A 12,562-nucleotide genomic window follows, 5' to 3' on the forward strand; every position below is an offset into this window, starting at 1 on the left:
TTATTACTACCGGTCCTGTGGGCGTGGTGTGGCTTGGTGGGCGTGGCAGGGGAAGGATACTGCAAAATCCCCATTCCCACCCCACTCTGGGGCCAGCCAGAGGTGGCATTTGCCAGTTCTCCAAACTCAAAATTTTCACTACCGGTTCTCCGAACTGCTCAAAATTTCCATTACCGGTTCTTCAGAACCTGCTGGATTTCACTCCTGGACCTATTCTAATTTGTTTCCTAAGTGTCACTGATAGGCTATAGCAGGGTTGTGGACTTCTGGGCTTCAATTCCCAGAATTCCTCAGCTAGCCATGCTGGCTGGGGAATTCTGGGACTTGAAGTCAGTAAGTCTTAGAAGTTGCCAAGGTTGAACAACCTTGGCTAAAGCCTGTATTAGTGGTTCAGACCTTCATTGATAACTCCATCTGAAGCATGATTCAGTAAAATAATTACTTGTTTTCCACAGGAAAACCATGACTATAATTGTTTGGTGAGGGTTCAATGAAAGGTAATGCCTTCATTTCCATGACTAAATACAGTAAGAACACTTTAATAAAGGAAACAGAAAAATAATCCTTCAAATTAACCCTTTTGTTGCCAATATTTACTTCACTATTTACAGTACATTCTGCCAATGATAGACAAGCTTCTTAAAATGTCACAAAATATCCATACTTTATCTCTTAAAGCAGGTCCTGATGGGCCTTTCCATCTGTTTGAATAAAACAGATGCCCACAAGGTTGTTTCTTCAATTTTGGGGAAAGATGGAATGACATGGTGCCATATCTGGATCTTACAGAAGATGAAGGTGGTGGTCCAACTTCACAATTTCCTCTTAGATGACTTGTGAAGTGATGCCTAGTGTCATGTTCATTTATTTATTAAATTTATTTTCTGCCATCTCGCCACAACATTAAAACAATAAAACCATAAAAAATATACATATATATTTAAATACAATAAAATTATGGATTATGATTAAAAAATAGGAAGGGAAGGTGCAGAATGTATATGGAGGAGGTGGGATCATCTATTAATCAATTATCCACACCAACTGCAACAGCTGGTCGCAGAAAGGAGGGTGAACGCCAATTTCACCAGGATGATGGGGGCCTATTATATCAGTAAAATGTTCCAAAGGACAGAAACCCTGGCAGAGAAGGCTCTTCTGAATTCCCTGACTGATGGGGTCCACAGCATGCCTTCTCTGCCAGCACGGGCGGGATGAGACAACTCAAGTAGCCTGGACTCATGCCTTGTAGGGCTTAAGGGTGATAACACCTTGAATTGCATCTGGAAGCCTGTACAGCTCTTGGAACAGCAGTGTAGTCTCTGTCCTGGCATCCCTTTTTGGAACTTGCAGCTCCATGAACCATGGAGACAGTCATGAATAATCGGTCAAGAGAAGTCCTAAGCACAATCCTGTCCAAAAACCTCACCATTTGATTCCAGGTCACTGCTGGTTTCGACAGGGACATGCTGCAAACCCTCCAGGATATCCCCCAGTTCTCTCTCGAATCCATTCAGATCCATCACTTGCTGGGGTCAAATGGGTCTGGCCTCCCCATGGAAGAGGGTGGCATAAGAGTCTCGAGGACACCAAGATGTGATCTGTTACAACAAGAAGATCATATCTGGTGTGTGACCACAGTCCCAAGATCTGAGAGAGTTGTGAGGTAAAGTTGATAGTGATGTTGATAGTTGTCAGATAAAGTTGGTAGTGTAAGGTTTCAATAAATCCTTATGAATATCTATCTGCATTCCCAAAAAATTAGGAGCATGAAATTTTCCTGCCAAAGGTTTTAATTTGGGGATAGGTATGGTAAAGCTTATTGATGATATTCTGTGGCCTGATGCTTGGTTTCTGGATCTGTTTTTCATTGGCTATCATGAAGCTGTGAAGAAATTCGTTATTTTCATTCTCACTACTGCATTTATAGCAGGGTTCCAGCTCACACACAATAGCAACACAATCTTTTATCAACTAACTTCTGGTCAAATGAAGCGAAAAGAATGTGTGCTAAAGAACATGACAGAGATTCTAGTGCATCAGAACTGCCAGCTTAAAATATTGGAGACATCCCTTTTCACTCAACCCTATTTCTGAGCAATATTGATCGAAAATACAGCCATATTTTAAAGTATGAGGCATGCTAGATTTCATAGAAATTGGTACAGGGAATGTTGGGTGGTATTCCTCTTTTTTGATGTTTTAAGATTATATGATATAACATTTATAGATTTTTCTGATGAGAACATTGCTAAATTGCAAATGTTTCCAATAGCTGGAGGGTGACACGATGGCTCAGTAATTTAGACACTGGGCTTGTCAGCTCAAAGGCTAGCTGCCCAGGTTTGAGACCAGGGTGGATTTGATTTAAATCATGATTTAAATCACTAGTAAAAAGGCTTGATTTAAATCAATTAATGGGATGGCTGGGGATGCGGCAGTGGCACAAGATGAGGGACGTGGTGGGCAGCAGGTGAGTGGATGCCTGCTAACAGGTGCTGCCATGATAGATCTGAAATGACAGGTGCTCTTTAAATGTAAAGACTCATTCTTGCTGGTAGTTAGAATCTTTAATATTATTATTTGCAAACAAAATGAAGGTTTCCTATTTAGCTAGCAAAACTTAGATTCAGTGAACGAGTGTACCAAAAATGTAAATATTGCAGAATATACAGCCTCATGCTACATAACTAAGCTCCATTTCATGCTAAATAAGCTAAATTATTGTTTCTTACATAGAAAACTATCTTTAGATAGATTTTTACTCCAAAATAAATTTGATAAAAATAATAAAAAAATCCAATTTAAATTGAAAATCCAATTTAAATTAAAAAATCAGATTTAAATTAAAAAAAATCATTTTTTTTTAATAATCCATTTTTATCCGTGTTTGAGACACGAGTGTCAAGTGACGGGGTTTGTTCCCATCCTCAACCCAGCTCCTACCAGTTTAGCAGTTTGAAAGTATGCAAATGCAAGTAGATAAATAAGTACACTATGGTGGGAAGGTAACAGCATTCTGATGTCGTGTTAACAAGACCGGATATATCTTCAGACGGTGCTGGCTCAATGGCCTTGAAACGAAGATGAGCACCATGTCCTATAGTCGGCAATGACTAGTGGAGTAAAATCTAGAGAGACTCCTTTACCAGTAGCTGGAGAAACATATAGTATTGTTATAGCAAGCTGTTTGGAAGAGATAATGCCTGTTGCTGAATTGATTTTAGAAACTTGTGGCAAAAGTGTATGGAATGTACTTCCCAGTCTTTTCCAGTTCTTGCTTTATCATGTGAGTGAGCTAATGCAAACCAAACACATTATGCACAAGGTGGGGTGAACACCCTCCTGCCTCAAATTTCTCTGCTTGGGTGATTTTCAGGGCAGTACAGAAGAATTTGTAGAACACCTGACAAAGTCACTCAGATCTGTTTCCAGTTGAAATCCATGTGTGGTGCAGGTCCATTAGAGGTCCTTGGGGAAGGCTCTTACTCAGCTATTTAGGAACAGTTTGATCCTGATGGACCCGACAAAGGGGGCAGGGTCCTTGATGCTGTCAATGCAACCACCTGCCAATTATTTCCCTGCCCTTCTTGGCTGGTGAAAGTTTTTTGTATGGTGACTACCAGTGTTGTGGCCTGCTGGCAGCTGACTCGGACGATGAAGTTGGGGAGGAACTTGGGACAGTTCTGGAGTCTGGAAAAGGCTCTGATGGATGCTCTGCAGTGGACACAAAGATAGAGCCAGGGCCATCCGACATTTCCAAGCCACTGGAGAGGCAGCTGCCTTTGGAGGCTGATATGAGTGAGGAGGAAGAACAGCTGGGACCTGTTCCAGATGCATGTATGCACAGAGCAGTTAGGAGAGGTAAACAATGGAGGACAAGGACTCAACTCGGGAAGCAAAGCACAGGTGGACGCTGAATGGCCCCTCCCTGGCTGGGGAATAAATAGAAGGAAAGGGGAGTGGTTGTCGTAGGAGACAACAGTTCCTATTTCTGAAGATTTTGCTCATTGTGTTTCATGCCACAAAGACTGCTTGCCAGAACTTAATTTTCAGCCTTTCAGCTGGGAGCTCACGGCCTTGCAATTATCACAAGGAACTGGTAAGGTCTGTTACTGCAGTTAACTCCTTGAAGGATTATTGCCTGGACTTTTCGGTGGGTGAACGCAATTAATTCACAAGAGGTAAATAAAGAAGGCTTTTTCGTGACAAGGAGTCTGTTTCTTGCTTCTGCTAAGGCTAGGTCAGAACAGCCAGATGGGTTCAGGCGGTGATGAATTCTTCACTGCAGGAGGGGACATTCTGGGGATTTTTTCAAAGAACCCCCTTATCCATCCTCTTCTCAAATTCCCCCTCCCCCATCTCTTGATCCCACATACTTGGATAGTATGGATCCCATTGGCCAAGGAATTCCAGCTGGCAGGGTCCAGAAGTGCCTTTTCTGTTGTGGCTCCCACTCTGGGGAACATTGTGTTCCCTGAGATGAGATTTGTACCCACTCTTTTGGCCTTCAGAAAGGGCTTGAAAACCTGGCTCTGCCAACTGGCCTGGAGACCATTGAGGAAGGGGGGGGGCGTGTTATACAGGAGGTAGCTAATAGACTAAGACCCTCCCACCTCCATCCCATGTGCAGCCCTTCTTTGCCATCTTTGTTCATTTTAAGTAAATTTTAATGTTTATATTTATTTTTGATATTCAATGTTTTATCTAGTTTTACTTGTAAGCTGCCTAGAGTTGCCTCTTGGTGAGATGGACAGCATATAAATTAAGTAAATTAAATAAATAAAGGGGCACAAAAGACCTGTGACAAAAAAATCCCAAAACTTCCTATCAATTAATGATACAGTATCCACCGTCAAGGCCTACAGAAGTGTGGTGTCTTTCTTGTTTGTTTACTTATATGAGCATATGTATATCTCACTTCAAAATGAGAAGTTATTTCCTAACAGTTTCGTTAAATTAAATAGAGTAGGTCAGGAGAAAAACTTCTACCACCAATTTAACTCATCCATTCAGTAGCAAAACTATTGTAAAATGGTACACCAATTTCTAACACTCATAGGCGGTCCAAAAATTACACACATACGTATTTCCCCCGTTTGAGCACATTTCTTTTATTCCTAAAATAAAAAATAACTTACTGTCTGCCTTAAGATTAAATTATTCAAATGCACATAGGAAAAATGGTAAATTTGAGGCAACCTAAACTTTATTGTAAACCCATTGAAATTAAAGTTTGCTACTACATTTTCCTGGATTTTTTGCAGACTGGAAATGATATAAAATAAATAGTTCCTTTGATCACACAGAGAATCTTCCCATATCAAGTATTAAAAACATCTGTATTCAGTGAATTCTTAACTTCTAATCCATATTATTCTTAAAATATTCTTTGGAGATTCTGGAGTTGATTACAAAATGAAAGAAAAGAGAAAGAAAGCCCTAATATTGGACTTTTTGAATCGGACCATCTCTGGCTGTCCTAGACCTAGAAAAACATATTGGGAATTCAAGTTAAGGACATGTTGAAGCTTACACAAGCATTTGTTTCATTTCTTTAAAACGTATCAATCCTACTCGTATCTTACTTTCTTAATATGTCTTATCAGGAAGGCTCTTGGGTATACCTAAAATAGAACAAACCTATTTTAAGAGCCAATGTTGAAAAGATTTGGGTCTTTTTAACTTAGAACGGAGGCCATTTTTCTTGATTGTAGGGATCAGGAAGAAAATTAATTATGGTCTTTCCTTAATGGAAAAAAAAAAGTTCTTTGTAACTTTCAGGCTGTAGGTGGTGGTTGTGAGCAGAATGTTCCTGTTCCTGTTCCTGTGCTGATCACAATAATACATGCTGACAGACAACCTTTACAAATAATTGCAGTATTTTGTAAAGCAGCTCACCATCAAAAAAGTTCCACTTGCTTGTTTCTGAATGGAGGATGTCTCACACAAAGATAGTCTACATATAAATATATGTATTATATATTTATAATATGCATCATATGTTTGTAATATATATTACAAACCTGTAATATATATCGGAAAGCCGATGATTCCACAGCTTGGTATATCTTTTCCACAACAAGGTAATTTTATCAAATTATCGCACTGAATACATTTTCTACTTGGGCTTTATGTAGTGTATGCCATTTTTCTCCTAATCCATACAACATTGCGTTTCTCCGGCTACATTTCTCTATTTCAAAAGTGAAAATTTCACCCTACCCTACACGTAGAAAAAAGCAAAACAGAAGGATGAAAAAAAATCCGATTTTAGGCCAACTGAATATATAGTACGTATGTATAATGTGTATGTGTATATATGTACATATATACAAATGCAGAAATATGCATTTTCTTTTCACAGCTAAATAAATACAATAGGTGAATTTAGTTAAATGTCCAAAGTCCAAGAGCTGAATGTAATATATTTTATTTTGCTTTGCTTTGAAAAAATTACAGCTTTATATATATCTTGTACTTTTATATGCAGCACTTAGTGATCTCACATCTAATTTGTTGACCTGAGCTATAGCCATTTCATTTCAGTAAAGCAATAGCATTAAGTAGCTCACTGACCCCAAATTTGCATCTCAGTCTTATGCAGAGTTGGTCACTGATTTCAGCGAGTTGAAATGTACTACAATAGATAGGACTGGATGGCAGACTTGGACTGGTGGAAATGAAGTTTTATTTATTATTGTATATCGTTGCAGTAATACTCTATAGGCAATATGATGTGATGGTGTACAATTCTTTTGAAGAAAGGGAATTAACACTCCAGTCTTGTTGCTATGCCTCTGCCAATGTGTGTAATTGGAGCATAGAGAACTTTAATAACACTATGCCCTGTAGGCCACAGTTTTCTGTTAAATCACTCACTGTTCTATTGTACTATCAAACTTTCAGCTTCCCAGTGCTTTTACATTTCTGGAAAAGGGTGGGATCTACATGCATTTACATCTAACACCCATGCAGGGCACTGAATCCCAAAGACCCGATCATTACATATCTTTGCAACATGTGTGCAGAGTGCACATCCATGCAACATGCATATACCCAGCTCCTTCCCTTGGCACACATGTGTTGCTCTGGATGTAAAACTGGGTGGCCACCTTTCCCCTTTATTATTCTATTTTCTATTTTCTTTCTTATATTCCACACAAATACCAAACACTTTTCAGAAAGATAAAACATGTCTGTTTGTCATATCAAAGCAAACAATTGTAGATTACTTTAAAGATCAAGGTATGTATTGTGAATAAACATTTATCTGCGCTATTCAAAAATACTGTGCTAAATTTATAATTGTGTAAGCTGCCACAGGACCTAAAACTTTTGTGTTCTCACTCTATAATTTACTACAAACATTACAGTCTACTGGCCTTGATTTTAACTATCATAACCAAACTTTTTGCAATATTCTTTCATTTCACAAGTGTCTACAATAATTAACTGAACACAATCTTTTTAGCATCACATGGGGTAGGAATAACTTTTCATCTATTTTATATATGTGTATATATATATATATATTATATATATATATATGTATATATATAACAAAATAAATTAAGGTTTTTTTTCTTACATAATTATGGTCCAGAATTAAAGAGAAGTCATAAAAATAAATAAATTCAAGATTTTTATACCAAGATATGTTAAAATTAAAACTGGCTCAGAACAAATAAAAGTAGTACTGTATGCAGGCTTGTTAAAATTCCTGTAACAAGCATACACTTAAAATGTAACAGCTTATTAACCCATGTATGCCCACAATGGAAAAAAATAGAAAGTCTGGCAAAACATTTTCCTCATACCCCCATACTGGTTTATTGGATATTTAGAATGTATCATTTATCTTGGAAAGAAAGCAGGAATTAGAAAAGCCACCTTTAAAAAATTGTGTTATATTCAAGAAATAAATGACCTTTCAGAAATATGAGGAAAGTTTTTGAACTCAAGGGGAAAAATTGTAAAATAATATCTCCTATAGACAATACACCTTTAAGTGTACACCTAAAAAGAGCCTTGGTGGTACAGGGGTTTAAAGCACCCTGTTATTAAGCTTATTAAGACCAGCTGCCTGCAATTACTGCAGGGTTCGAATCTCGCCAAGGCTCAAGGTTGACTCAGCCTTCCATCCTTTCTAAGGTAGGTGAAATGAGGACCCAGTTGTGGGGGCAATAAGCTGACTTTGTATAAATATACAAAAGGATGAAGGCTATTGCTGAGCACATTGTAAGCCGCCCTGAGTCTTCGGAGAAGGGCGGCATATAAATCAAATTAAAAAAAAAAAAAAAAAAGTCTGGAGGTTTATCAGCAAAAGCTAAACACCATCTTTTAGTAATAGATTTCCATTATATAGATTTTTAATTCCATAAGGAAATCAGTGTTTCCTTCAAACCATATTTAATTATATGTTTAGGGTAACATTATAATGTTGCTTTCCTACCTTTGGCACAGCAACTTTATAAGAGAAATCGATCAACATCCTGTCTATTTTCATAAACGGAGAACTTTACTCTGCAGTCTGTCTTATTTGGTGAAAAGAGCTTTCTACTTTATTTTCATTTAAGATACTTGTGTTTTCTATCGTAAGAGCCACAAAACATAAATGACATAGCTTGAAGAAGTGCATGCATGTGTATATTAGAGATTCTTTGTTACATAAAACTAGTTGTAAAAAGGTGCAACCAAAAATGCCATCTGATACCCAACGGAATGATCAAAGGTAAGAAAAGAGCAAGAGATATGCTGCTGCAAACATCAAAATGCAGCCCAATAAAACACCACCATTAATGAGAAGGAACATCCTCCATGCACACTGGAAGAGTCAGCTTTAGATGTAAACTGGTTGTTCCTGTGCAGTCAAGAGTCTGTACATGGCAGCTGGCATAGTCTTCATATGAATCTGGAAGAAAAAAAGGACTATTCAGTTGATAGTCCGTCCAGAATAATCAAAGGGGTTGGGGCAGTGGTGAAATCTAAAATTTATGGCTTGGTGGGGGTGGGGGGGGGGGTAATGTGACTGGGTGGGCGTGGCCAATTTTTTTTTTTTTTACTTTTAAAACCATTTTTTCTCCAACCTCTTCGGCAAAGAGGTTGTACAAAAATGCTTTCAAAAGGCTCTGACGATCCCAGCTGAGTTGCCTGATTGGCAGAGGCTAAAAAGCCTCTGCCGATCAGGCAACTCAGCTGGGATCGTCAGAGGCATTTAAAAGGAAAAAAAAAGGGTTTTTTTGAGTCGCGCGATCATCAGAAGCTTTTTTTTTTACTTTTAAAAGCATTTTTTCTGTCGAAGAGGTTGTAGAAAAAATGCTTTTAAAAGTGAAAAAATAAAGCCTCTGATGACTGTGTGGCTCAACTGGGCATGGGGGGGGGCAGGGATTTTTGCTACCGGTTCTCCGGTAGCAAAAAGAGGTTGTAGAAAAAATGCTTTTAAAAGTAAAAAACAAAATCTTTGCTACCGGTTCTCCGAACCACCCGCCTCCATTGCTACCGGATCGGGTGATCCGGTTTGAACCAGGAGCATTTCACCCCTGGGTTGGTGCATTTGCATTGGGTCAAGAGCAGAATAGCTTCAGTACTCTCCATTCAAAAGACATTTGAAAGAGGACGATATATATGTTCAATAGCAATATATAATCTCATCTGTTAGCTAACATATTAGCATAAGCCTATAAATAAAAGTTCCATTCAATATTTAGATCAATGCTAAATGTATGAATATATTTTAAAATGGGATATTAAACAGCAACTCAAATTTTAATGCGAAATACATGGTTATATGTCCATTTCAGGAATCAGTCTATTAAATCATTGGATGTAAAGTTAAATGAGAAAATAACTAAAAATAGCTGTGCAACATGCAGGGGAGGGGCAAGGAGATCATTTTTCCTTCTATATAATGGAAGCTGTTATTCTGTTAATGATTGTGACTTCTGACTTCTTGCCAGCGACCCTACTGCGTTTGATTCAGGGAATCAAGGCTGGCAAGGAAGATTGTCAAATTGTGATCATGTGACTGTGGGGACTCTAGCTGTAAGTACAAGGTCTAGCCCTAACTACCACCGCCGCTAAATGAGTGTCTGTTAAATAAGGACCACCCACATAACCTAAAATGTGATCTGTTTTCCACACAAATCCTAAAAATAGATAAAGAGAACCCAATTAAACAAATGTGTCAAAATATTATACTTGTCACAAAAGGGTTCACACACTTTTAAGCACCACTGTAAGTACGATGTGCATTATGCGTCTAATTTAAAAAAAATACTTTCTGTCATCTTTCATGCCCTTTTCTCCTAGTTCGTAAACAATTGAAAGAGAAAATGGTGGTAGTTGCATTAGTGTAATTCACTTTAAATTTGGGTGTAATCCAAATAGACCAAAGACTTTCTGGTGTAGTGAAGGGCATATTAGACTAAATAGGTTCAAATTCCTAGTCAGAATTTTCACTTGGTTACCTTATCACTCAGCTAGAATAATCATATGTAGTGGGTAAGTCCATCAGTGGATAAAAAGTATTATGGTATATACTCACCAATAAGCCCATTTGTGGATAAGCTGAACCTAATTTTCTGGGTGCAATTTGGTACCTAAAATTCTAAGTTTGTCTATGAGTATATATAATATTTTATGACTCTGAGGTGCTTATAAATTCTAAACAGCTTGGAAGAAAGGGGTATAATCCTGAACCCATCAAATACACAGTATAAAGAATACAACAGGCTCAGGAAAATTTAAAACACAACTATTCTATATTAAAGAGTGTCCTACCAGCATTTTAATTTGTGGCAGCAATAATGCAGCCAAGCCAAGCTTTCATGGGGCACTGATGGATCCCAGCTCTTACCTCACCAACAGCATTTGAGAGAACATGAACAATCTTTTCATGAGGTGTTGCTACAACACTTTGTCCATTTATTTCAATAATTCGGTGACCCACTCGGACTCCTCCTCGTTCTGCAATCCCTCCTCTCATAAGACTACAGATCTGGAAAGATATAAGAAACTAACAACATTGAAAAGGTACAATAGCAGATGCTTCAATAAGGCCAAGCATTAACTTGCACTAGCATGATTGCCAATTTGATGCAGTGATTAAAATGCTGGCCTAGAAATCAGGAGACGGTGAGTTCTAATCTTGCCTTGGTTGGGTGTTTTGGGACCTCTCTCTCTCTCTCTCTCTCTCTTAGCCCAAATCCACCTCACAGGATTGCTGGTATGGGGAAAATAGGAGGCAGGAATATTAGGTATGGTCATTCCTTAAGTTGAATGAATGGATAAAAATATAATAATAATAAGGTATCATGCTCAGTATTCTCATTACATGAGAATGTTTTAACTGGAAGCATTTAAAAATATTTGCAATAAATAGGATTATGAATAAGGGATGATATTGAATATTACTTACTATGCCATTCTGTACACTGAAGCCTAGTTGATATCTGAGATCTGGTCTTCTAATGAGTACAGTAGTTACTGGAGGACATCTCACTATGTTCAGTTTCACTCTGGCTTGTGTTTTTAAACCCTGGAATACAATATAGCAGGATTTTCACATTACTCTTTTGAAATCTGCAGTATTTGAGTAGCATTACATTTAATTTATTCTTAACATAAAAGCAAGGCATACAAAAATAAATAAATAAATAAATAAATTTATATATATATATAAGATCTGCATCAGTTAAACCAGAAGATGGGCAATTAATTTTCCCAAGAAGCCACATGAGAAACTGTTGTGGAAGACTACTGCCATTCAGTACCTATGAATTAATGCCCTTATATTGAGTTGGACAGTAGAAACCTTTGGGGCCAATACTATTCAATATTTTTATCGATGACCTGGATTGATGGGTAGATATCACATTTTCATGTGATACAATGGTGAAACAGTCTAGGAAGGTTGTGGTTGTCCATTTCTGACAACTTATTTTACTCTTTTCCTTTATTTTCCTGCCACCTATTCTTGAAGACTCGTTACAAATAAAAAATCAACATCAGGATAAAATAGAAAGCAACACCATCAAAATTAATAAACCCCTAAAATAAACAAAACAAAACCAACATAATAAAATAGAAAGTATATAGTTATGTGTACTCCAGATGCCAATTTCACTCACAACATGCCTTCCTTGTATATTCGATGGCTTTAAAGGATCTCAGTTGAAAGAGGACAGGATCAGATCAGATCAGATCTCTGTGAGCAAGGGCCATCAGATGAAGAGTTCATAAAGGTAGGACATGGAGGGAGTTGACCTATTTGAACTGATTGGATGGGCAGATAAACATGGGAGGTGATCTCTCTGATAACCCTCATAATGACAATAATGATAATAACAGTCATATCTCAAGGTTGGTTTAATTAATTTTCCTGCATGTTGCTGCTAACAGGACTAAATAAAATGATCATGTCCCCGTTTTATTTATCAACGAATCTAGAAATCCTTTCTCATTCAGAAGCATTTAGAAATACACTAAGCCACCATTATATTTTCTTCAGGGCCTCTTCCTCTTGCCTCTGAATGATAGATTCACAGGGGTCCGAGGAGAA

At 37.7% G+C, this 12,562-nt stretch overlaps 1 protein-coding gene across 2 annotated transcripts in view; it reads right to left on the bottom strand.

The window, feature by feature from the left end:
• Positions 1-8,310: 8,310 nt before the first annotated feature.
• The window catches only part of APBA1 (amyloid beta precursor protein binding family A member 1), a 91,302-nt gene continuing 87,050 nt past the window's right edge, over positions 8,311-12,562 (bottom strand). Inside the window, exons 11-13 of one of the 2 annotated variants that reach the window (XM_070935595.1) lie at positions 11,420-11,539; positions 10,859-10,999; positions 8,311-8,914 (exon numbers count right to left, since the gene is read on the bottom strand). In XM_070935595.1, coding sequence (XP_070791696.1) covers positions 8,843-8,914; positions 10,859-10,999; positions 11,420-11,539 — 333 coding nt within the window. In that variant the 3' untranslated portion in view covers positions 8,311-8,842. Of the gene's footprint in view, positions 8,915-10,858; positions 11,018-11,419; positions 11,540-12,562 lie in introns of both variants that reach the window. The other variant, XM_070935594.1, reaches the window with a different exon arrangement.

The sequence above is a fragment of the Pituophis catenifer genome, unplaced genomic scaffold (genome assembly GCF_029215685.1).
Source record: "Pituophis catenifer annectens isolate HBS135680 unplaced genomic scaffold, rPitCat1.0.hap2 SCAF_2, whole genome shotgun sequence".
Classification (NCBI taxonomy): domain Eukaryota; kingdom Metazoa; phylum Chordata; class Lepidosauria; order Squamata; family Colubridae; genus Pituophis; species Pituophis catenifer.